Source organism: Narcine bancroftii, chromosome 7 (genome assembly GCF_036971445.1).
Source record: "Narcine bancroftii isolate sNarBan1 chromosome 7, sNarBan1.hap1, whole genome shotgun sequence".
NCBI classification, from domain to species: Eukaryota; Metazoa; Chordata; class Chondrichthyes; order Torpediniformes; family Narcinidae; genus Narcine; species Narcine bancroftii.
The window spans coordinates 167851166-167877731 of record NC_091475.1 but is presented as its reverse complement, the minus strand read 5'-3'; the positions used below and the strand labels follow the sequence as shown (position 1 = coordinate 167877731).

At 41.3% G+C, this 26566-nt stretch overlaps 1 protein-coding gene across 7 annotated transcripts in view; it reads right to left on the bottom strand.

Annotated features, from left to right (window-relative positions):
* Window positions 1–26566, bottom strand: part of dync2h1 (dynein cytoplasmic 2 heavy chain 1) — a 509574-nt gene that overhangs the window by 68344 nt on the left and 414664 nt on the right. For 6 of the 7 annotated variants that reach the window (XR_011342189.1, XM_069891176.1, XM_069891173.1 and 3 more), the window contains one exon: window positions 14400–14489. The exons of the other annotated variant lie outside the window; for it this stretch is intronic. Coding sequence is in view for 5 of the 6 variants with exons in the window: in XM_069891176.1 (XP_069747277.1) it covers window positions 14400–14489 (90 nt within the window). In the remaining variant the exon portion in view is untranslated. The remainder of the gene's footprint in view (window positions 1–14399; window positions 14490–26566) is intronic. 7 annotated transcript variants of the gene reach the window in all.

The following is a 26566-nucleotide window of genomic DNA, read 5'->3' as shown; positions in this document are numbered from 1 at the left end:
GCAAAAGAAAGTGTTTTTAGTCCAAAAAACCCTTGGGCCATTCAAAATTTATTTTCTATCAAAATAACTATATGACACTACTGAACAGTTTAACTCTTAATTGATGTACTCACATTACAGTAGGCATTTCTGTATCTGCTGCTCTTAAATTTAATTTAAATGAATACAATAAAACTCTAAAACTCTCATTCAAAAATAAGAACAAGAGAAGATCAAGAAAGGGACAAGACAGTTTCCAAAATTCCTCAGTGAGTACAGTTCGTGGCCCAAGTGTCCACCTTCATGATTATGATGCAATGTGTAAAGCTGTGGATGGGCTATTAAAAACAGGCTATTAAAGTTAAGATTCTTTGCAAATCAAACAAACACACTTCCCCTCGACTTCTGTGAAAAAGTATTCATTTTCTCACGGTGTCTGAAATTTTTGGCATTTACTTGCTATTTTCCATCATTTCAGTTCTGCCATGTTTAATTATCTGAGGTAAATGTTTTCATGGATAAATTAGGAAGCAATTTGAGTTTACCAGAGGGAAGTAACCTTGAATATGTGATTACAGATACAATGTTAATCAAAAGATTTATAACAAATATGTATATTAAACTGCAAGAAAAGGAGAATGAGGAAACAAATGGTAAAACTAAACAAAAATGGGAACAAGATTTAAATATAAAGATAAAAAAGGAAACATGGGAGAAATTATGTTCTGGAACGATGAGAAATACAATAAATACGAGGCTACGTATGATACAATATAATTGGTTACACAGACTATACATTACACCGCAAAAGTTAAATAAATGGGACCCAACAGTATCTGATAGATGTTTTCGATGTAAAAAAGAAATGGGAACAACAATTCATGCAATCTGGACATGTGAGAGAGTAGAAAAATTTTGGGATGATCTCAATCAGATATTAAATAAAATAACAGAAAACAATATACCAAAGAATCCAGAGATCTTTCTCCTAAGTAACATAAAAAACAAAGAATTTGGAATTGATTTGGAGGATGCACAAAAAAGATTTGTTAAGATAGCCCTAGCCGTAGCAAAAAAATGTATTATGTCAACCTGGAAATTGGAAGATAATTTGAAAATACAACAATGGTATATAGAAATGAATAAATGTATTCCATTAGAAAAAATAACATTTAGTTTAAGAAATAATATTGAAATATTCGAACAAGTATGGGAGCCTTACATTAAATACAATAGCGAAAACCTACCAGGGACAAACATTACCTAAGTTGATGGAAGGAGAAGGAAAGAAAAGAATGGACTCTGTAGAATTTCTGGTGTATTTTTGTTGAATGACAACATTGTCTGACTGATTTAATGCAACCTAGATTGTATACCTAAAATGGATGAGAGGGGGGGTTGGGGGGGTGGCTTGGGAGGAGGGGGGGGGGAGAAAAAGTCACTGTATATGTGTGAAAAAGAAAAAGTGTATATCATGGCTAATGTGATTTATGGTGTGAAAAATAAAAAATAAAAAAAAATAAAAAATGAGTAACATTACAAGGGTCAGTCCAGTAGTTGTTCAAAATGGCAGTGGGATCTAGTGTTCAAACTAAGAAGTGCAATGTTCATACAATGCCATTTATTGTTGAGACTGTCTTAACAGGCCATATTCCATTTTATTTTTAAAATTCACCCAGGGCCACTTACAAATGTGCAATGGCCACAGTTGGTCCAGGGCCATAGTTTGGCCACCTTTTTTTTAAAAAAAATTATTAATATCACTACTTCCTAGCTTTAGAATTAAATGAAGAAGACGATACCCTTCCTACCCAGTCTCTCTTTAATTTTGCATGTTCTATTTCTGTTGAGTTTCTTGTTTTAAAAAAAATCCACATCTACTTTAGTTTTTTTTCATATAGCTCAATAATCTTTTTTCTCTTTATTGGATTCCAAATTCCATTAATATTAATACTAATAAAAGACAATTTTCCCACCATTAGACTCCAAAATTAAAGCATTTGTCCATCCAGCATCCCCTTTCCTCTTACCACAACCCTCTCTATATAATATACTACATATATAAACAGTCTAAGCTTAAAACAAAATAAAAGGAAAAAAGTAAAGAAAACCCCCAGAGACATGTGAGGTTCAAACATCTCTATTTCCCTGATCTATGCAGGATGCAAGAAGTATCACATTAATGCCCATGACTCTGCAGTGGTCAGCATCATATTCCCCACTAACTCACTCGAAATACCATCCCTTACAATAGTCTTTAATAGACTATTAATCTTAATCCATTAATCTTATCAAATATAATAGATCACACACATTATATGTTAAACCTTCCTCCCCCTTTAAGCTCGCTCGAAATACAATATACTTTCAGTTACAGCAAAAACCTTCATTTGTACAATTAATTGAGATACCAATGGCTATCTGTTGATCTTTAGCAGGCAGTGAATTGACATATATCTTTGCTTCATCAGGCTCAGTAAAAAATCTATTCCTCCCTCCCAGGACGAATACCTTCAATACAGCTGGCTATCTCAAAACAAAGTCATAGCCATTTTTCAATAACACATCTTTAACCGGATTAAATTCTTTTCTCTTCTTCAAGAATTCAAACCTTGTGTCTGAATAAAATAAAATCTTATTTCCATTCTAAATCAATGGTCATCGTCCTTCTTTTGCTTGCTTTGCTGCCAACTCCAATATCTTCTCTCTGATTTGAAGAAATCTGACAAGAATTGGATGGGAGCTTTAGTGAGGCTAAGGTTTAGGTCTCAATGCCCTATGGGCTTGCTCTATCTCCAAATCCCCTTGGAATTCAGCCTGATCCAGATTCCAGTATCCAATGTTACAAAAATATTTTCATATCTTGACCTTCATCCCCTTCAAGTCCAACAATCTTAATATTATTCTGTCTGCTAACGTTTTCCAAAACCTCTTTTGCATTAACTGATCATGCTTTGCATCACCCTCTGTTTGTATGTTCTTCCTTTGAGATTTTGAATCTTGAATTCGTTCTCTTTAATTTTACGATCCACTATTTCAAATCTAGTGTCAACTTGTTGCATTAATCTTTCCATTTTATCACCATTCTTCATTACTTCATCAGTTAATGCTTCCATAGATTGTCGAAAAAAAAGTCTAAAACTTGCTTCATTTCTCTAGAAGATAAAGAAGTCTCTGTACTTTTTTTCTTGATTGTAGGTCATTCTTGATCTTTGCTTTACTAGGTCCTCCTTTTGATCACTGGAGCTGTGGGTGTCTTGAATCTTTTTAAAAATTTCCTCAGTTTTTTTAATGTGCTCTGCACACGTGCGAGGAGTCACACTTGCGCAGGGTCATTTCTTCAGTCGATGTCAGCGGCCATTGTCAGAGGAGACCTTGTGCAGCAGTGTCCAAGGTCTCTCCAGCTTCTGGCCTCTCTCCTTTAGATGTTACTTTATGGACAGCTCCAGGATCCTTTCTCAAGGTCGGTCTCTCTTCCTTCTTTCTTTTCTTGCTCAGCTTCTTGTATTGCAGTAAGGCCTTTATCCTTCTTTGGAAGCATTATTAATGATTTCTGTATGTCTTCAGACAGTTCTTCCTTATAGTTTCTGTAACTTTTGTAATTTTTTTAAATCACTTTTTCTCCACTATATCGAAAACAGCAGGAATTATCAGTCTAACCCCACATCATTACATGGCACAACCCCAGCCACCCTTATTCTAAACAAATGTGAATCTTCCCCTCAATAAGATGTTGGATCAGAAGCTTTGAGATCAGGCAGTTGGTTGGGATAGCCTGAGAATGTTGGCAGAGAATAATGGTCAGTAATATAAAGCTTTTATATTATTTTGGTGTAAAAACTTGAATAATGTTTTTGTGTATTTTTTTTAAAATCAAATTCTAGGCCACTAAATGAGCTTTTCCATGCCCTTCCTGAAGGGAAGTCACTCAAAAAGGCACATTTTGAAGTTAACCTGATTCTAAATAATTATGCAAAATAGACCTGAGCTGCTCATAAAACTCTACTTTACTTCTGGGGAAAGTCCAAATCATTAAGGTTAGAAAGGTAGTAATAAATTTTTGTGTTTTTAATTGTGATGCTTAATGTTTGATAGATGAGTATTTGATAAAGGACCTTTACATTCATACAATAATGGATTATTCATATTGTCGTTTATAGGCAATTTAGCTGGTAATTTCACTTACCTCTTGAAAGCTCTATTTTTTAAATTTCCTCTGGGAATGTAGTTAATTGTAACTTTTTGTGAATAGTTAACTTCAGTTATAGGTTAGTAAACTGCTTATATATTTCAAGCATTGGCTCAAAATAGGGCACACTGAAATAGAATTGTGATAGGTTTGAATATTTCAAGAACCATTATCCTTCACAAAAGCCCCTTTCACACTTGCAAGTGATTCCAGGAATCAAACGCCAATCAGCCTTTAAAGTGCCAAGTGTGAAAGCAAAATCAGCTCAACACCGGTGTCAGATGACGTTATCTCATGCCGGGGATTGACAGCCTTGATCTCTAGTACAATCCCTGGCATCTGCAGACGCCAGCATTGCAATCAGGCAAGTGTAAAATGGGTAATTTCATTGTGGGATTGCATGGTTTTTACTTGAGTGAAGGAATCAAAATGAAGGTATAAACTTTGCCATGGGAACGTCGCAGCGGGGAGGAGAGAGAGAGAGAGAGAGAGATAGGAAATAAATAGCAATAAACAGCAATAGTGGACAATTTTTAAACAGTGTGGGGAAAATTAGTAGCGCTATAGTGCACAGTTTATAAAGACCGTAAGGAAAAAGCAATGGTGGACCTGACTTCCCAGAATGGCATGTGGTAGAGAAACCCCATGGATGCTTCATGCATGCAGCCATGCATTCAGCCCTTTCTCTGCTGCATGGAATTCTGGGATGGCAGGTCCACTATCGCTTCCCCACCACAGAATTTATAAGTTGTACACAATAGCGCTACCAACTTTCCCACTGTTTAAATTGTGCGCTATAGCACTACCAACTTTCCCACCCTGTTTAAAAATGGTCTGCTATTGCTATTTATTGCTCGCACTTTCCCACAGTCCCTTATAAAGGTTTATATAATCCAGCACAACAACAGGGCTGAAGGGTTCATACTGTGCTGAACATAAAGCTTAATGATGTTATAATTATGCATGATTAATTTTGTTCAAATATAAGATCATAATATATTGATCAGGATATGGGGCAGGTCCACCATCACTCGACGCGTCATGACTTCACCAGTAGAAGGTAGAACAGTCCTAACTCTGGGATGGCTCCTTGCAAGTGTGAAAGTGTTTAGTATCCCAGATAGGAGTGGTCATATGAAAAGCCAAACCCTCATTCCTATCCCAGGACACTGAACGGCCAATTTAGTGGGGTGCAAGTGTGAAAAGGGCTAAAGAATTGTAACGTTTGTTGCAAATTTTACTCTGACTTCCTGACTTTGCCAAAGCACCAGATGAGTTTTAGCAATTTTTAAACAGGGTGGGAATGTTGGTAGCGCTATCGTGTACAATTTGCAAATACCATAGGAAAAAGTGATGGCTGACCTGCCCTCCCAGAAGGCCAAGCGGCAGAGAAAGGGCTGTATGCCCGGCTGCATGCATGGAGCATTCATAGAGGGGTTTTCTGCCACATGGCATTCTGGGAAGACAGGTCTGCCATTGCTTTTTTCCCTACGGTCTTTATAAATTGAGCGCTATAACACTACCAATTTTCCCACACTGTTTAAAAATTCTGCTATTACTATTGCTATTTATTCTCTCTTTCTTGCTGTGACTTGCCCATTGAAAAGTTTATACCTTCATTTTAATCTTCCTGCACTCGTGCAAAAATGGGTTATTTCAATCCCACAATGCAATTACCCGTTTTGCACTTCCTCATTGCAATGCTGGCATCTGAAGATGAAGGGGATTGTACTAGGGGTCGAGGCCGTCAATCCCTATCATCTGACGCCGGTGTTGAGCTAATTTTGCTTTCACCCTAGGCACTTTAAAGGCCGATTGGCAGTTAACTCCTGGGATCACTTGCAGGTGTGAAAGGGGCTTATGTTTTTCTTTCTTGTGTATATTTACTAGCCAATTATTTTACAAGAAGATTGAGGAGTTTTGGCATGGCATTGAATACGGTGGTAAGCATTCTAAGTAGTTGTATTATGCCTTGGTAATTTGAATGCCTTGCAATGCAGAAGGCTGCAGAAAGTAAGAAGAAACATGGATATCATAGGCTCTGGCCTCCCATTCATTGAAGACATCTATATGAAGCACTGCCTCATGAAGGCAACATCATAAAGGATTCCCATCACCCTGGTCACAACTTGTTTTTACTGCTACTTTCAGGAAGACTCCAGACCAACATCTCTTAAATCAAGGACAGTCTTTGTTTCCAATAACTATTAGATTCTTGAACCTCTCTTTACTCCCTAATCATAAACTACTTCAGGTCCTCAAAAAGACCTGGATATCTAATCCATGGACCAGATGCAGGTCAATGGGACTAGGTAGAATAACAGTTCAGCATCGTCTAGGTGGGTCATTGGGTGTTTCTGTGCTGTAATATTCTATGGCAGTAATATTCTATGGCTCTATTGTATTTGGTAAGATCAAACACAAATTGGGGAATAGCTGCACCAAGCACCTGTGCTTTCAGTCCAAGTTGGAAGTTCCAGTTGCCAGCCATATTAATTGCCCACTTTATTTCCACACCGAGATCTATCCTGGCCCTCATCCATTGCCTGGGTGAGGCTAAATGTAAACTTGAACAACATTATCATATTCCTCTTCAACAACCTTAAACCTAATGGCATGAACCATTATTTCTCCAATTTTAATTAACACCAGTTTTCAAATAATGAAACCATCACACATCAGTAGGATATTACATTATTACATTAACATGCTATAAAGAATGGTCCAAAACACATGTCACTGAAGAACACTGGGATAAGTGGTGTCCCTGAAAGGGTGAAAAATTATTTGCCAATGTCCACAGGCCAAGACATCATTCACCATGTCACGGGGGTGACACTACATCCCATGAGATTATATCAACACATAACTAGGGATTACAAAGAACCATAAAATATTATAGCACAGAAAATAGTCCCTCCGGCCCTTCTGTTTGCCAAATTGTTACACTGACCTGCCCTCCACATCCATGTACCAGTCCAAACTTTTCTTAAGTATTATAATTAATCCCACATTCACCACTACAGCTGGCACTCATTCCAAACTCCCACTACTCTGTGTGAAGAAGTTCCCCCTAAACTTCTCCCCTTTCACATTTAACCCAAGTCCTCTGGTTTATATCTCACCAACCTCAGTGGAAAAAAGCTTACTTGCATTTACTCTGTCTATACCCCTCATAATTTTAAATATCTCTATCAAATCTCCTCATTCTTCTACGCTCCAGGCAATAAAGTCCTAAACTGCCCCTGTGACTCAGTTCCTCAAGTTCTGGCAACATCCTCATAAATCTTCTCTTCTCTCTTTCAATCTTATTGATATCTTTCCTGCCTCACCAATGTCCTGTACAACTTTACCATAACAGATTGAAACATGAAAGTCTGCAGATGCTGTGAATGTAGTAAAAATACAGCTGATCTGGTCAGCGTCCATAAAAAGGAAAGATATATCACTGACATTTTGGACCTGAACCCTTCTTCAAGGAATAAGCAGGATGAGCCAGAAGCAGGAAATCTCAGAATTTAAACAATGGTGGTTGGGGCAGGAATCCAGCCCAACAAAAGGTCTGAATTGAGTATGATAAGGGGAGAGGTAAAAATTTATCATATCTGTGCGAAAGGAGACAGGAAAGAGAGAGAGAGAGAGAGACGGGTGGAGGAAGGTTATGAGGGAAGAAGTGAGGGGGAGGAGACTAACAAAACCCAGAGTTGATATTAATGCCATCTAGTTGGAGGGTGTCCAGTTGGATGATGTGTTGTTCCTCTGATTTGTGGGTGGTCTCAGTCTGGCAATGCATGAGACCATGGACAAACATGTCAGCAAGGCAATGGGAATGGGAATTGAAATGGGTGGCCACTGGAAGATCCATGCTATTGTGGCAGACAGAACCAAGGTGCTCATCAAAGTGATCTCCCAGTCTGCATCCAGTCTCTGCAAATGTAGACGCGATCACAACGGGAGCACCGGATGCAGTAGATGATCCCTGCAGATTCACAGGTGAACTATTGCTTAACTTGGAAGGACTGTTTGGGGCCCTGAATGGTGGTGAGGGAGGAGGTGTGGGCACAATTAGCCCGTGTGGAAGACAGAGAGGGGAGGAGAGGGTAACGTGTCTAGTGGTGGGATCACGTTATTGGATGTGGAGTCTGGTGAGGACAAGGAATCCTGTCCTTGTTTCACGTGGGGGTAGAGGGGTTCAGGACAGATGTGTGGATAATGGAGGATATGTGGGTGAGCACCGAGTTGATGATGGTAGAGGGAAATCCATGTTGTTTGATGGAGGACATCTCTGATTAACAGGCATGGAAGTCCGTGTCCTGGATGCAGATGCGATGAAGTCGGAGGAATTAAGAGAATGGAATGGAATTGTTATGTGGAACATGATGGGAAGAGGTGCAGTCGAGGTAGCTGTGGGAGTTGGTGGGTTTGTAGAAGATGCTTGTTGAGTTTGTCTCCTGAGATGGAGACCAAGAGATCAAGGAAAGAGAGAGTGTTGCTAAATCATGGTTGGCATAGTGGTTAGCGCAACGCCTTTACAGCACCAGCAATTGGGACCTGTGTTCGAATCCCTTGCTGTCTGTAAGAAGTTTGGATGTTCTTCCCATGTCTGCGTAGGTTTTCCCGGGGGTTTCTGGTTTTTCTCCCACCATTCAAAATGTACTGGAGGTGTATGTTAATTGGGTGGGATAGACTAGTGTGCCGAAATGGCCTAATATTGTGCTGTATGTCTAAATTTTAATTTTTTTTTAAATTTAGATGGACCAAGTGTAATTGAGGTCAGGATGGAAGTTGGCAGCGAAGTGGATGAAGTCATCGAACTCATCCTGGATGCATGAGGCAGTGCCAAAGTAGTCATCCATGTAGTGTCTGTATAGGCTTGTGACATGATTGGCTCACTAGGCAACAAAAAGGCAGGCATAGCTGGGCCCATACAGTTGAACTGGAGAAAGTGGGATGAGTCAAAGGAGAAATTATTGAGGGTGAGGACAAGTTCTGCCTGTCAGTGGTGGGTGGTGGTGGAGGGGGAATTCACCCTCAATAATTTACCCAACCAGTCCCACTCCACTACTACTCTTCTCCGGCTGGCAGAACCTACCCCTGTGACCACAGGAGATGCTGCACTTGCACCCACACCTACTCCCTCACTACCATTAAAGGCCCCAAACAGTTCTTCCAAGTGAAGCAACATTTCACTTGTGAATCTTCAGGGGTCATCTGCTGCATCTCGTGCTCCTGTTGTGGTCTCCTTTACATCAGAGAGAGAGGCCACCCATTCAATTCCCCATCCCATTCCCTTGCTGATATGCCTGTCCATGGTCTCATGCATTGCCAAAGAGAGACCACCCACAAATTGGAGGGACACCTCATCTTCTGACTGGGCACCCTCCAACCAGATGGTATTAATATTGACTTCTCTAGCTTTCATTAAAGCACCCCCTCCCTCACCCTCACTTCTTAGAGGTTGGGGGTCTCTCCCTTCCCTGTCTCCTTCTGCACAAATAAGTTCTCACTTCTCCCCTTATCATTTCCAATTAACACCTTCTGTTGGTCTGGATTCCTCCCCTAAATCAGCATTGTCTGAACTCTGAGATTTCCTGCTTTTGGCTCATTCTGCTTCTTCCTTGAAGAAGGGGTTAGTCCTGAAATGTTGGCAATATACTTTTCCTTTTTATGGATGCTAAAAAGACTAGCTGAGTTCCTCCAGCATTTCAGTGTGCTTTCACAACTTTATCATAACATCCCAACTCCTATACTCAATCATTGATTTAAAACAAGGCCAATGAGGCAAAATCTATCATTATGACCCTCTATGTGACATCACTTTCGGGGAATTGTTTATCTGTATTCCCAGATCTCTTTGCTCTACCGCATCCCTCAGTGTCCTACCATTTACCATGTATGTCCTACCTTGATATGTCCTTCAAAATGCAACACTTCATCTGCATTAAAATCCATTTGGCATTTTGCAGTTCATTTTTCCAGCTGGTCCAGATCCCTCGGCAAGCTTTAAAGCCTTCCTCACTGTCCATTACGCCTCCAATCTTCACCAGATCATCAGATAACTTTTCAAGCAAACAATCCAACAGCCACCTTAACACTATTATTGCAGATGTATTCAGCAATTGTTCCCAAACAAATACTGTAAAGAAATAATACCCAAAGCTTGTGGCACTCCATGCAAGGTGAAAACTTTTTCTTTGACGGCAACAAAGATATGGAGGCATAACCTACAACAAAGATTATGGATGCACATCCATAATCTCCGACTTCATTAAAAACTCACGAGACTTGCCTATTCTTCGATTAATCTTCATGCAGTCATTCAAAGGAAATGACAGCATAGCTTTGTGAGCATCACTGCCAGTGTTCAACCTTCATGATTTGAGGACACATGAAGTTACAATCTGGAATCTGGCCTCGGATGAGCAATCAATGCTGGTATTGTTCAGCCTACTTAAACCTTGACATTTTCACCTGAGCAAAATTGGTGGAATTTTGAAGATGGTTTGAAAGCTTATGATTGCAATTTATTGAAGAGGTAGGACCACCTCAGAGGGCAACTCAAATTAGGCTTAGCACAATTTCTCAAGGAGATCACTGATGAGAAATGGTTGTAATGGCCTCAAATTGGATTAAAGTTAACATAACTCGATTATCATGGCATGTTTGAGAAGTAACACTGAAAAGTCATGCCTGTTTGAAGATTGACAATCTATTTGAAGCATTGTTGCTTTTGCAAAGGCTTTGTGGAAGAATTGGGACCTAATCAAACTATATGAAGTTAGGTCTGTGATTGTATAGACTGACATATTGAATTGGCTGCATTGTTAGAGATGCTCCTGCAATTCAAAGGAAACCTTGAGGATGAGATCTGAGTGTATCTTAATCAAGTGAAATGATGACAATTAGTGTTGCTGCCTCAGTGTTGTATTGAGTCAAGAGGAGATCATTAAGTGGCCCATGATTTTGTATCTAAGTATTCATCAATGATGAGCACCTCTGAGGTGTTCCAGAGGGAAAATAAAGACATGAGAGGTCAGTAGGAGGGTGGGGTTAAGTAAAGCAACATTACAACAAATGTAAGTTCAGACACCTCCTTGAGCATTGAATGGAAGTATTCTGTGAAATGTTCACCAAACGTGGCACGGTTAGAGTAGCAGTTGGTATAATGCTGTTAGAGTGTCTGTAAGGAATTTGAGTGTTCTCCGTGATCACAAGGGTTTCCTACGCGTGCTCCGGTTTCCTCCCATGTTCGAAAGATATACAGGGATGTAGATGTACAAAGATTAGGTTAATTGGTAACATGGGTATATAATTGGGCAGTGCAGACCTGTTACTATACTGTATCTCTAAATTTTAATTTACAAAAAAAATGTAAAGGAGACTAGTGTTATCACTGAATGCAACATACTATATTGGAAGAATTTTTAAAAAATTAGTCATACAGCACGATAACAGGGCCTTCCAGCTAATGACACTTAATTAAACTACAACCCCCATACATTTTGAAAGGTGGGAGGAAACCGGAGCACCCAGAGGAAATCCACACCGTCACGAGGAGAACATACAAATTCCTTATAGTCAGCACCGGATTCAAATCCCAGTCCCTGGTGCTGTTACAGCTTTGTGTTAACTGGTACACTAATCGTGCCACCCAAAAGTGAGAATGAATCGTTGCTTTACATGTAAGGATTATTTGTGTCCCTGTATTGCCTCTGTTCTCTTACACTTCTCCCTTGATGCAATGTGAAACATGCTTATTTTCTAATGAAAGTTCCTTGACCCCAAAGATCATCATCTTTCTCCATTGAGGCTGCCCAACTTGCTAAGTGCTTCCAGAATTCTTTTATTTTCCAGATCTGCAGTTTTTTGCTTCAATTTATATATAAAGTATAATAAATTGTATTCACACTGAAGATGATTCATAAGATAGTGAAATGGCCCTTACATTATTCTTATTACTGGGTGAATGTTTAAAGAATGAGCATGTGGGAAGGCAAATGTGTGGTTTTCATGAAACATTGAACAGTACAGCCCAGAGACAGGGCCTTTGGCCCAAGTGTCTGTGCCAAACATGATGTCCAGATCAAACTAAAAATCTCCCGCTTGTATCTAATAGATATACATTTATATCCAGGAGTCTTTCCAGAATTCTTAAATGCTACAATTGTATATGCTTCCATCACCATTCACTGCACCTAGAAGCCCATTCCCGGCATTGACCATTCACTGTGTGAAATATTTGCCCCACACATCTCCTTTAAACTTCCTCCCTCTCACCTTGAATGCATGTCCTCTAATAAGTGAAACTTTTCCCCTTGAGAAAAAATTCTGACTGTCCACCCAATCAATGACTCTCATGATTTTATAGACATTTATCAAGCACTTTACAATCTCCTACATGCCAGGGAAATCAGCCCAACCAGGCAACATCCTAGTAAACCTCTTTTGTACCCTTTCCAAAGCCTCCGTTCTTCCTGTAATGGGTTGATTTATATAAAAAAACACGGTGGTGCTGCTGCTGAGGACCTGCGGACAGCTGGGAGCAGAAACACAGTGCTCCCACAGGGTCCAACCGTCCAGTTCAACTGCTGTCAGCTCGGTACGGTCTTTGAACGACCCATTAAAGGAGCCAACAGCAATTTTATTTAAAATCCCATGGCTGTGGGGGTCTGGATCCAAGATGATGGCGCCTATGATTGGCAAAAGCCAAAAAGGATTGCAGACTCCAGAAAAGTGGAGGACTGGCGCAGGGCACTAAGAAAAACGCAGAGAACACCCCACTCCTGTCTGAAAAGGAGAATCAGAGGAGATGATCCACAGCGGCGGCGGGCTCCTGATAACTCGAGGTGAGGAACCCACGGAGGCTGTCAGCTGCTGGAGACTGCAGTCAAGGGAAAAATTACAATGCTGCAGACTGCTGAAGACCAGCTCAAGGGGTACCAGGTATCAGAACAAGGATGCCGAGGGTGTTGAAGGGTTCCTAATGGTATCGTCAGTTTAAATTTGGAGCTCGGGTTGTCGGTGGTTAGGACTAAACTCTGTGGTTGCAGGGGCTGCGGGAGTGCTGGAGGCGAATCCACAGATGCTCGGTGACTGGGGTGGGGAGGGACTCTCCTTCTTTCTCTGACTATAAGAGGTGCAACAGGCAATTTCTGCCAATGGCAGATCTAAAAAGAAGTTTCTGTAATATAACACTGTTTATTACATGACAATAAATTGAATCTTGAGTCTTGAAAATTCTACACAGTATTCTAAGTATGGCCAAACTAAAGTATTACATAGTTGCAAATGACCTTCACACTTTTATACAATGAAGCCAAGCACACCATGCATCTTCTTTACCATCTATCTACTTTTTAATTTAAAAAAAAATTTAGACATGCACAGAAACACACACTTTTGGCCCATGAGCACATGCCACCCAATTGCACGTTTTTGAATGATGGGAGGAAATTAGAGCATCTGGAGAAAACCCATGCAGATACAGGGAGAACCTATAAACTCCTCAGAGACAGTGCGGGATTCCAATCCCAATCCGAGTCACTGGCACTATAACAGCGTTGCACTAACTGCTACGCTAACCATGCCGTTCTGACCTTCATTAAGCTAAGAGTCCAGACTTGGACTCCCAGATCTCTGTGCACATCAATACTTTTAAGAGCCCGACCATTAATTGTGTACATTCCCTTTACATCTGACCTACCAAAGTGCAACATGTCACTCCTGTCCAGATTAAATACTACATGCTATTTCTCTGCTCTTAGCAGTAACAGACTGATGTCCAGTTGTATTCTTTGATAACCTTGGTTTGGTTTTAGTTTTTTGCAGTTCAGCAATAACTCAAAGTACACAACTTGATAACATCTTTTATACTCTTCTGTTTGAGGCAAAAAAAAATTCACCTAACACGCATATTTCACAAGCTTTCTCCACTCAACATTTGAAAGTATAACCATGTGTCTTAACTGTAACCCAGAGTTTAATGAGGTGCAGAAAAATTATGGCAACTCTTCATTAAGCCTGTGAACTAATTGGAAGGTAATGATTTTTTAATGATTAACACAAAGAATGTAAGCCAAAATGGAAAGGAAAAAATCCAATGTTTTCTCTCCTTGGAGGCTGCATATTCTGTTCACTTGATGTGCATGAAACAGTTATTAATATTTATAATGTCCATCTGTTTCCAATAAATCTTTCAAAGTTTTTTTTGCTTTTGGTATGCATATTTTACCTGTATTGCAAGAGCACGAGTTACCAATCCTCGGAGGTACTGCATCGGGTCTTCGGGTCCCTCCCACTTGCTCTGCCAGCTCAAAGGACACTGTTCAGATAAAATGTTTTAAAAAGTTAAGAGTACATTCCTGTATATGGATGACGCTGAAATATTTACTCCATGTGTGCCAGTTCTCCAATCTACTTTTCATAAGTTTATATCCAAACTAATCTAAAAGAAAATCATAAACTGAGATAATGAATGAATTCACATTTAGTTCACAATGGGAAATTACAAACTGGCAGCCCTTTCCTATTTAATTGCACACACAATGTGGAAATTACTATTCCTAGCACTCATTGCCATTTCCGTGCTCTCCTCGAACTCAGCAACTTGCTTGCCATTTCACAGGCAGTTGAAAAGCAACCACATCATTGTTGGTTCCTGATAACATACAACCACAATGGGTGAGGTAGATTAAAAATTTTTGAGAATCACATACCTTAATGGCATTCCATGAATTTCACATTCAGCATTAAAAATTCTAGAATCCCTCTCACCATACCTGATTTTCTTTTCCATCAACTTTAATGAAAATGTACAATGGACCAATGCCTTAATAAAGCTTGACAAACATTAATTTCACTCCAATAAAAAAATATTTTAATTTGGTCATGATCAGCTATTTAAGTATCGAATATATCCTCCCTTCTGCCCCGGCCTGGTATCTTCTCTGAATTTATTTGTATGTTCAGTTAGACTAAACATGCAGCTGTGGGGTGCCACGTGTTAATGGTCAGTGTAGAGGTGATTTTGCCGATTTGCACTGATTTGAGTCTGCCAAACAGCATCGGGGGGGGGGGGGGGCTAGTGGGATATTTGCAGGCTAATGCCCCTCCAAATGAGTTATTGTGCCCCCATACCCACCTGAAGCACCAGCGTTACTAGGGGGTTGTGGGCTGTGGGAAAAGTCGGCTCAGAGTCTCCACAGTGCGTGGCTCTGGCTGTGAGAGCCTGTATCATCCTGAGTGGGACAGGAATGGGCTTGTCCGTGAGCCCCTAGATGCCTGAGTGACTGACACTCCTTACCCAATTACATTCACGAAGGCCAAAAAAAAAGACAAATGAAAACTTATCTCAGCAGCAGCCATCACATTTGGGCTAGGGTGGATTGAGAAAGTCTGGGGGATGTGTTTGTACATGTAGGAACTGATCCAGCAATCTTTTTTTATTTTACACACTATGAACCATATTGACCAAAATACACATAAACATTTCCCTCTTGAATATACAGAGTGAAATTTTCTCCCCTTTCTCCCCCTCCCTTCCCACCCCCCTCCCCACCCACTAAACGTTCAACATGTGCAATACATTAAACCCATTAAAAAATGTCATCACACAATGAAAATAAACAAGAAAATTGTGTCATCTACTTTTACATATTGGGTCAGTTCAATTCGTCGTCTTCTCATTCTGTCATTTGAGGTGGTGGAGGTCCGCGGTAGGACCTCTCTGCTGTGTTCCATGTACGGTTCCCAAATTTGTTCGAATACTGTGATGTTATTTCTTAAATTATGTTATTTTTTTCCAATGGAATACATTTATTCATTTCTATGTACCATTGCTGTACTCTCAGGCTATCTTCTGATTTCCAGGTTGACATTGTACATTTTTTTGCTACAGCTAAGGCTATCATAATAAATCTTTTTTGTGCTTCGTCCAAATCGAGGCCAAATTCTTTACTACTTGTATTACTTAGAAGAAAGATCTCTGGATTTTTTGGTATGATATTTTTTGTGATTTTATTTAATACCTGATTTAGATCTTCCCAAAACTTTTCCACTTTCTCACATGCCCAAATTGCATGTACTGTTGTTCCCGTTTCCTTCTTACAGCGAAAACATCTATCTGATACTGTTGGGTCCCATTTATTTAACTTTTGAGGCGTGGTATATAGCCTGTGTAACCAATTATATTGTATCATGCATAACCTCATGTTTATTGTATTTCTCTTAGTTCTGGAGCATAGTTTTTCCCATGTTTCATTCTTTATCTTTGTTTAGATCTTGTTCCCACTTTTGTTTGGGTTTACAGCTTATTTCATCATTCTTGTTATAAATCTTTTAATTATCATTGTGCCTGTAATCACATATTCAAAACTGCTTCCTTCTGGTAACCTCAGCCTGCTTCCCAATTTGTCCTTCAAGTAAGTTTTCAGTTGGTGATATGCAAACATTGTACCGTGAGTTATACCATATTTGTACTTCATTTGTTCAAAAGATAATAAATTATTTCCCAAAAAAACAATTTTCTTCACTTTTGGTCCTTTTTCTCGCCCATTCTCTAAAGGCAAGGTTATCTATTGTGAAAGAGATTAGTTGATTTTGCATCAATATTAATTTTGGTATCTCTACTGGGATCTTCTCGAACCAATGGATCCCACGGGAAACTGTTCTCTTGTGAATTTCAGGCGCTGACATTCACCAGAGGCAATGATAAATGAATTAACAAATGAACACGGATTAAATTGAAAGCCACGTTTTACACTACCCTGGTGGACTCTTGTCAGTGGTGGAAAACCGCATTGATTGGAAGACTGCAGTTTTAATTTACAATTGCAGACCGCACCATTACACCCCACCCCTCATGCTGAGTGAATTCTCAAACAAAGTTTGTGCTCCCTGCCCCTGCCCCTCTGAAGAAGTCCAGGATTCAGCTACACAGAGATGAACTGAGTCCCAGGTCCTTCATGCTGGTATGATGGTGTTAAACTCCAAGCTGTAGTTCATACGACCCTAAGACTTGGAAGCAGACTGCATCCATTTGGCTGATCGAGTCAACCGCACCATTCCATTATGGCTAATTTACTCTCCTTTCTAACCCCATGTTCATGCCTTCTCCCCATAACCCTTGATTTCCTTCCTAATCAAAAATGTATGACCATAAGATATAGGAGCAGAAATAGGCTATTTATCCCTACCATTTAGTCAGGAGCTGATCCATTTACCCACTCATCCCCACTGCCCAGCCTTCTCCCCATAACCTTTGATGCTCTGGCTAATCAAGAATCTGTCAATCTGTCTTAAATACACCCAATGACCTAGCTTCCACAACTGCCTGAACAACAAATCCCATTGGGTGAAGAAATTCCTATGCATTTCTGTTCTCAGTGGATGCCGTTCAATCCTGAAGTTGTTCCCTCTTGTCCTGGGCTATCCCACCATAATAGGAAACAACCTTTCTACATCTACTCTTTTTATGCCTTTCAACATTCAAAATGTTTAAATGAGATCCACCCCCCCCCTTCATTTTCCTAAATTCCAATGAATACAGGCGAAAAGGTATCAAGTGCTTCTCATATGATAACCATTTAATTCCTGGAATAACCTAGTGAATCTCCTTTGATCTTTCTCCAACTTCAGCATGTCTTTTCTTAAATGAGGAGCCTAAAATTGCTCATCATATTCCAAGTGAGATCTCATTAATGCCTTGTAAAGGCTCAACATCACATCCCTGCTCTCTTATTCCATTCCTCTTGAAATGAAAGCCAGCATTGCATTTGCCATCTTCACCACTGTCTCAACATGCAATTTTAACTTCAGACCATCCTGCATGAGGACATCCAAGTCCCTTTGTATTTGGTTATTTTCAATTTTCTCCCCATTTAAAAAATATTCTGTTTATTTTTTCCATCAAAGTGCATGCCCATACACTTTCTGACATTATATTTCATTGGCCATGTCTCAGTCCTTCTGCAGCCTCTGTGTTTCCTCTGTTCCTCCACCTACCTTTGTATCATCTGCAAACTCCAACCTCCTAAGTATGATTATCTACCTCTACCTTAAATATACCAATCATTCAGCCTCCACAGCTGTCCATGGCAACAAATTCCTCAGGTTCACCACCCTCTGGGTAAAGACATTTCTTCTCTCTATTCTAAGGATATGTTTTTGTATTCGGAGTCTGTGCCCTCTGGTCCCAGCATCATAGGAAACATTTCTTCATGCCACTCTATCCAGTCTTTTTGGTATCTGTTAAGTTTCAGCAAGATCCTTCAACAAGACCGGGTGCTGGTCAGTGGGACTAGGAGGGTGGGGATTTGCTACGGCATGGACTAGTAGGGCCGAACTGGCCTGTACTGTGCTGTAAGTGGTTAGATGGTTATATATATGGTTATCCTCCCTCATTCTTCTAAACTCTAGTGAGTACAGTCCCAGAGCCATCAAATACTCAATGAACAAATAGCCTGACTTGGGTGTTCCTGTGGTCAAGATCAGCCATTCTCCCCACTCCACTCCACTGGGAGCCACAGCATATTTCAAGGAGGCCATGGACTGCAATCATAAAATATTTTTATGTAGTTGGTAGGAGAAAAATACAGAAGAAACCAAATAAACTTGACTGCTTCACAAATGGAAGGGGACTCAAACTTTGAGCAGAGTCCTAAGGGGGCCAGTAACCAAAAAGAGGTTGAGAATAGCTGTGGTAGATGAGCTAACACAGAGTGGCGGGGGAGGGGCAGGAAGATAGCATCTGCTGTGGAAAGACGTTTTATATAGTTACGGAATGGGTTAATAAAATTATGATAAAATATATCATAAAAGGGATAGAATTGTGAGGTTTAGTTGTTTGATCACATTTCACAAACAAAAATCTCGAGTGCTATGCAGGGATAGACTTCATGTCAACAACTAGGTGTTAGCAGATCAGCATTTTTGTACAATGCCAGGTTCAAGAACTGAAAATCTTTTGCTATTAAGACTTGTTTCAGAAGTTTAAATTGTTGGTTGACAGTTGCTGTTCCAAGAAGGGTCATGTGGTTTTGCAAACAAGGAAAACATTCTTTTTTTTGGGGGGAGAGAGTCTGAGAGATTCAGCAGCAACTGTTGAAGCCTGCAAGTTTGCAGACCTGCTGCAAGACCCCATTTCAAGATGGGTTTTGAGTTCAGAGTTCAGCCTATTATAAATCTCTTCAGTCAATTGCAGAGGCCATGGCTGGTTAATGCGTTTCTACTGAAATAGGAGGAAAAAGAAGAACTCTGTGGTAACCTGGAAGAAGAGGTTATCTTTAGGAAAACCCAAGAGGGGGAATGTTTCTTCGGCAAGACACTTCAGTGGCTGATTGAAGGAGATCAGTTTGTGAGTGTCCAAAGATCTCTGAAATAAAATGGAAAGATACACTAGCTGGGAGGACAACTGGGGAAAAATGGCAGGTATTTTTGGACATTTTTCACAGGTTTCAGGACAAATTTATTCCAAAGTGGAGGAAAAGCTCTAGGAGATGCAAATGGCAGCCGTGGCTAACTAATGAAATCAAGTGTAATATCAAATCCAAAGGGAGTAAGTATAGGATAGTGAAGCGGAGTGGGAAGTTAGAGGATTGGGAAACCTTCAAAGAGCATCAGAGGGTAACTAAGAAAGTCATAAGAGAGGGGAAAATGAAGTTCGAGAGGAAATTAGCAAATAATATAATGGAGGATATCAAAAGCTTTTTTAAATATGTGAAGAGGAAGAAATTGGTTGGGTCTAAAATTGGTCCATTAAGAATGGAAAAGGGTGAAATTATTACCGGAAACGAGGAGATGGCTGAGGAATTTAACAAATACTTTGCAACTGTCTTCTCCAAGGAGGATATAGGTTATGGTCAGTTAGGGGGTAGTGGTCATGCGGTATCAAGAGACTTGGGGAACTTTCCTGGGGAAGTAGGGGATCTAATGGATATCCGGATCCAGAAACAGGAGGTTGTGAGTAAATTGTTGGGACTGAGGGCTGATAAATCCCCAGGGTCTGATGGGCTGCATCCCAGGGTGCTTAAAGAAGTTGCTATGGAAATTGTGGAAGCACTGGTCGACATTTTCCAAAGTTCCATAGATTCGGGGGAGGTTCCTGAGGATTGGAGAGTGGCTGATGTGGTGCCGATTTTTAAGAAGGGAGGGAGGGAGAAAACGGGAAATTATAGACCGGTCAGCCTGACGTCGGTGGTGGGGAAGATATTGGAGTCTATCATAAAAGGAGTAATAGCAGAACACTTAGGCAGAAATAATAGTATAAGGGCTAGTCAGCATGGATTCCTTAAGGGTAAGTCATGCTTGACTAACCTTCTGGAATTTTTCGAGGATGTGACAAAGAGGGTGGACTTGCGAGAGCCAGTGGATGTGGTGTATTTGGACTTCCAGAAGGCCTTTGATAAGGTACCGTACGGGAGACTAGTGGGCAAGATCAGGGAGCATGGTATTGGAGGTAAGGTGCTGACATGGATAGGAAATTGGTTAAGAAATAGGAAACAAAGGGTTGGGGTAAGCGGGTCTTTTTCAGGATGGCAGGATGTGACGAGTGGAGTGCCGCAGGGATCGGTATTGGGTCCTCAGTTGTTTGTAATTTATGTAAATGATTTGGATGAGGGGATTATTAATAACTTGAGCAAATTTGCAGATGACACGAAACTGGGTGGCGGTGTGAGGAGGATGTCAGGAACATGCAGAGGGACTTGGACAGGTTGGGGGAGTGGGCTGCTGAATGGAAGATGACGTTCAATGTAAGCAAATGTGAGGTTATCCATTTTGGGGGCAATAATAGGAAAGCTGAGTATTATTTAAATGGAGACAAGCTAGGGAGTGGGGAGGAGCAAATGGATCTGGGAGTACTTGTTCACCGGTCACAGAAGACTAGCATGCAGGTTCAGAAAGCTGTGAAGAAGGCTAATGGCATGTTGGCTTTCATAAAGAGGGGATTGGAGTATAGGAACAGAGACGCCCTTCTGCAGTTGTACGGGCCCTGGTGAGACCCCACCTGGAGTATTGCGTCCAGTTCTGGTCTCCAATTTTGAGGAAGGACATACTAGCTATAGAGGGTGTGCAGCGCAGATTTACAAGGTTAGTTCCAGGGATGGCAGAGTTGACATATGCTGAAAGGCTAGAAAAACTGGACTTGTATCCGATGGAGTTTAGAAAGATGAGGGGGGACATGATTGAGGTATACAAAATTATCAGGGGGATAGACAGGGTGAAGTCGGATTACTTGTTCCCAATGATGGGGGAGACGAGGACTAGACGGCATAGTTTAAGAATACAGGGTAGGCCCTTTAGGACGGAGTTGAGAAAACATTTTTTTACCCAGAGAAGTGTGAATCTGTGGAATGCTCTGCCACAGAGGGAGGTAGAGGCAGATTCGCTGATTATGTTCAAAAGAGAGTTAGATAAGACTCTAGTGGGCAAAGGAGTTAAGGGTTATGGGGATAAGGCTGGAAAGGGGTACTGATAGTAGTGATCAGCCATGATCTGTAAAATGGCGGTGCTGGCTCGACGGGCCGAAGGGCCTACTCCAGCTCCTATTGTCTATTGTCTATTGAAACCAACAAGACCTTCCTGAGCCATAATAACTTAAGCTAAAGCACCAGAGCCTGATAAAGATAATAAATGTTTAATTTTGTGCACCTTATAGAAGATTGCCTGAAATTGGGGAAGTGAATATTGAATGACTAGACAGTGAAAAATAACTTTCCTGAACACACAAACATTACGTACATGTGCGCTTAGAATTAGAAGGGGGTTAATTTAATAGTAATAAGTTAAATATTGATCTTATTATTTTTTAAGAAAATAAAACCAGCTTTGTTTAAGTCGCCATTGTCTTGGTGAATTTCTGTTGCTGTTGGTTTTTTAGTCCTTCAATTGGTATCCAAAGAAATCAGTATCCAAAGAAATCGGTATCCAAAGAAATCGGTATCCAAAGAAATCGGTATCCAAAGAAATCGGTATCCAAAGAAATCGGTATCCAAAGAAATCGGTATCCAAAGAAATCGGTATCCAAAGAAATCGGTATCCAAAGAAATCGGTATCCAAAGAAATCGGTATCCAAAGAAATCGGTATCCAAAGAAATCGATATCCAGGATTTTTTTCATTGTAGTGCATATTTTTGTGTCATCCACAATTATTCACTGCTCGGGCCATGCTCGTAGTTCAATAAAAGGTTATTAGAGTTCAGAAATCCCGATCGGAGAATGGGACGCAGCAGACATAACCTGATATAACGAACGCAACAGCTTCCCACACACAACGTGTGTATCTCATGTCTCTTGTATACAAAGTGATTCCGCTACCAGGTGCACATATACATATGTCTTGCTAGTCATAATAAACGCCTATGTTACTGGTTTATGTATATACTGTACTTTATATTGTTATTTTAATGTGAACTTTCCCTACTTACAAATAACATGTATGCTTTGACTCATAGGCAGCAGAATCCAATCACACGTATTGTGCATCTCGAGCGTTGCACAACGTCCAAATAGGTTAAAGTCCTATTTTATAGAACATATCATGGACATTAAGAGACGCATGATTGTATGTAGCATTAGAGGCTGTTGCAATGGTGTTTCTGGGGCTCATCTACGCACAAACACACAGTGTTGAGGAGAGCTGGAGGCACATGCTGTTTGGAGATTTCATGCCAGTTGGTTGGAATCAGTTTTTTTATTGCGACATGGTGTCGAAGCTGCTGAAGCTCGTCTAGATCAGAAGGGCAGGAGTCGGACGAGAAATGAACGTCACCTGGAACCGAGAGAACTGAATCATAAACCATTTCTGCGGACGACGCTGGCATGTCTTCCCAACAGAACGCATGGCAACTCGCCTACCGAATTGGGCCCTGTGAGTCGGGCTTTAAGTGCAGACTTAAGTTGTCAGTTTCCACTAGACTATTGCACTGTGGGTGTGCCACAAAAGCGTGCAAGGGCAGTTTATAATGCAGAGGTGAATTGCGCTTGTGGGAACTCCGAATCTTGAGATCCAGTTGGCAATGAACACTCTGGTGCATATCTCAGCGTCACTGGCTGGCAATGGGATGGCTTCTGGCCATCGCGTGAATTGGTCTATGACCATGAGGTTGTATCTCACATTCTGAGATACTGGCAGTGGTCCAACCAGGTCTACGTGCACATACTCAAAATGTTGGCATGCTGCTGGGAAAGACTGGAGAGGCGCCTTGGTGTGCCAATGTATTTTGGAAGTTTGGCAGCGGGAATACGTTTGGGCCCACTGTTCATCAGTTTAAATCCATGCCATACATATTTGGTTGCCTTCCAAAATGTATCGGAAGTGTCATGTGGCCAGGTACAACGCCAACAGGCTCGATCAAATGCACTGTACTTTTCTCCCTCTCTCACCTTTCCCTCGATTGGTGCAAGCCCAGTTTTGGAATAGGAAATACATCTTCGATACAAATTTACTTATGATCCCCTTTCGAAAAAGAGCCTCAATGTAACTACACATTGGCAGGGTCTTGGCTGGTCCTAAACTACACATTGGCAGGGTCTTGGCTGGTCCTAAACTACACATTGGCAGGGTCTTGGCTGGTCCTAAACTACACATTGGCAGGGTCTTGGCTGGTCCTAAACTACACATTGGCAGGGTCTTGGCTGGTCCTAAACTACACATTGGCAGGGTCTTGGCTAGTCCTAAACTACACATTGGCAGCGTCTTGGCTGGTCCTAAACTACACATTGGCAGGGTCTTGGCTGGTCCTAAACTACACATTGGCAGCGTCTTGGCTGGTCCTAAACAACACATTGGCAGGGTCTTGGCTGGTCCTAAACTACACATTGGCAGGGTCTTGGCTGGTCCTAAACTACACATTGGCAGGGTCTTGGCTAGTCCTAAACTACACATTGGCAGGGTCTTGGCTGGTCCTAAACTACACATTGGCAGGGTCTTGGCTAGTCCTAAACTACACATTGGCAGGGTCTTGGCTGGTCCTAAATTACACATTGGCAGCGTCTTGGCTGGTCCTAAACTACACATTGGCAGGGTCTTGGCTGGTCCTAAACAACACATTGGCAGCGTCTTGGCTGGTCCTAAACTACACATTGGCAGGGTCTTGGCTGGTCCTAAACTACACATTGGCAGGGTCTTGGCTAGTCCTAAACTACACATTGGCAGGGTCTTGGCTGGTCCTAAACTACACATTGGCAGGGTCTTGGCTAGTCCTAAACTACACATTGGCAGGGTCTTGGCTGGTCCTAAACTATACATTGGCAGGGTCTTGGCTGGTCCTAAATTACACATTGGCAGCGTCTTGGCTGGTCCTAAACTACACATTGGCAGGGTCTTGGCTGGTCCTAAACAACACATTGGCAGCGTCTTGGCTGGTCCTAAACAAAACATTGGCAGCGTCTTGGCTGGTCTTAAACTAGCTCTTAAAAAAAATATCTTAATTGAAGATGAGGATTATTTCAATGTTATTTGAAAAATGAAATACATAAAATACATTGGTTATGAAAGATTGAAAATGTAGACTTTACTACCGAGTACATTACCATCAAAAAAAATAACAGCAAGTAAGTAGTTTGGAAAAGGCCACTTTACCATTTTGAATTTTCAAAAAGATGCAATGCTATTTTTCTATTAATACTAAAATTAATACACAGTGCGGCTTTCGCGCAAACAGAGGAACTACTGACATGGTCTTTGCCCTCAGACAGCTCCAAGAAAAGTGCAGAGAACAAAACAAAGGACTCTACATCACCTTTGTTGACCTCACCAAAGCCTTCGACACCGTGAGCAGGAAAGGGCTTTGGCAAATACTAGAGCGCATCGGATGTCCCCCAAAGTTCCTCAACATGATTATCCAACTGCACGAAAACCAACAAGGTCGGGTCAGATACAGCAATGAGCTCTCTGAACCCTTCTCCATTAACAATGGCGTGAAGCAAGGCTGTGTTCTCGCACCAACCCTCTTTTCAATCTTCTTCAGCATGATGCTGAACCAAGCCATGAAAGACCCCAACAATGAAGACGCTGTTTACATCCGGTACCGCACGGATGGCAGTCTCTTCAATCTGAGGCGCCTGCAAGCTCACACCAAGACACAAGAGAAACTTGTCCGTGAACTACTCTTTGCAGATGATGCCGCTTTAGTTGCCCATTCAGAGCCAGCTCTTCAGCGCTTGATGTCCTGCTTTGCGGAAATTGCCAAAATGTTTGGCCTGGAAGTCAGCCTGAAGAAAACTGAGGTCCTCCATCAGCCAGCTCCCCACCATGACTACCAGCCCCCCCACATCTCCATCGGGCACACAAAACTCAAAACGGTCAACCAGTTTACCTATCTCGGCTGCACCATTTCATCAGATGCAAGGATCGACAATGAGATAGACAACAGACTCGCCAAGGCAAATAGCGCCTTTGGAAGACTACACAAAAGAGTCTGGAAAAACAACCAACTGAAAAACCTCACAAAGATAAGCGTATACAGAGCCGTTGTCATACCCACACTCCTGTTCGGCTCCGAATCATGGGTCATCTACCGGCACCACCTACGGCTCCTAGAACGCTTCCACCAGCGTTGTCTCCGCTCCATCCTCAACATCCATTGGAGCACTTACACCCCTAACGTTGAAGTACTCGAGAAGGCAGAGGTCGACAGCATCGAGTCCACGCTGCTGAAGATCCAGCTGCGCTGGATGGGTCACGTCTCCAGAATGGAGGAGCATCGCCTTCCCAAGATCGTGTTATATGGCGAGCTCTCCACTGGCCACCGTGACAGAGGTGCACCAAAGAAAAGGTACAAGGACTGCCTAAAGAAATCTCTTGGTGCCTGCCACATTGACCACCGCCAGTGGGCTGATAACGCCTCAAACCGTGCATCTTGGCGCCTCACAGTTTGGCGGGCAGCAACCTCCTTTGAAGAAGACCGCAGAGCCCACCTCACTGACAAAAGGCAAAGGAGGAAAAACCCAACACCCAACCCCAACCAACCAATTTTCCCTTGCAACCGCTGCAATCGTGTCTGCCTGTCCCGCATCGGACTTGTCAGCCACAAACGAGCCTGCAGCTGACGTGGACTTTTTACCCCCTCCATAAATCTTCGTCCGCGAAGCCAAGCCAAAGAAGAAGAAAATAAAAAATTGTCTAAACACATTTTAAATAAATGATATTTTGGGTGATTCATTAGTGCAATGGCAAAACTTTTAGATAAAAATTGTTTTTGACATTAGAATCTAGCCATTAATTACAGGTAATGAAACTCAATTATGGTGACAATTTCTAAATACATTATTTGACAGTTGAGTAAACTAATTCATCACTAGCTTCATTGAATAAGAAAAAGAGCACAGCTATTGGAATAAACAGCTTTCAGCAGTGAATCTGGAGTTGATGTTGTGTTCTGAAGGTTTCCATAAATGTAA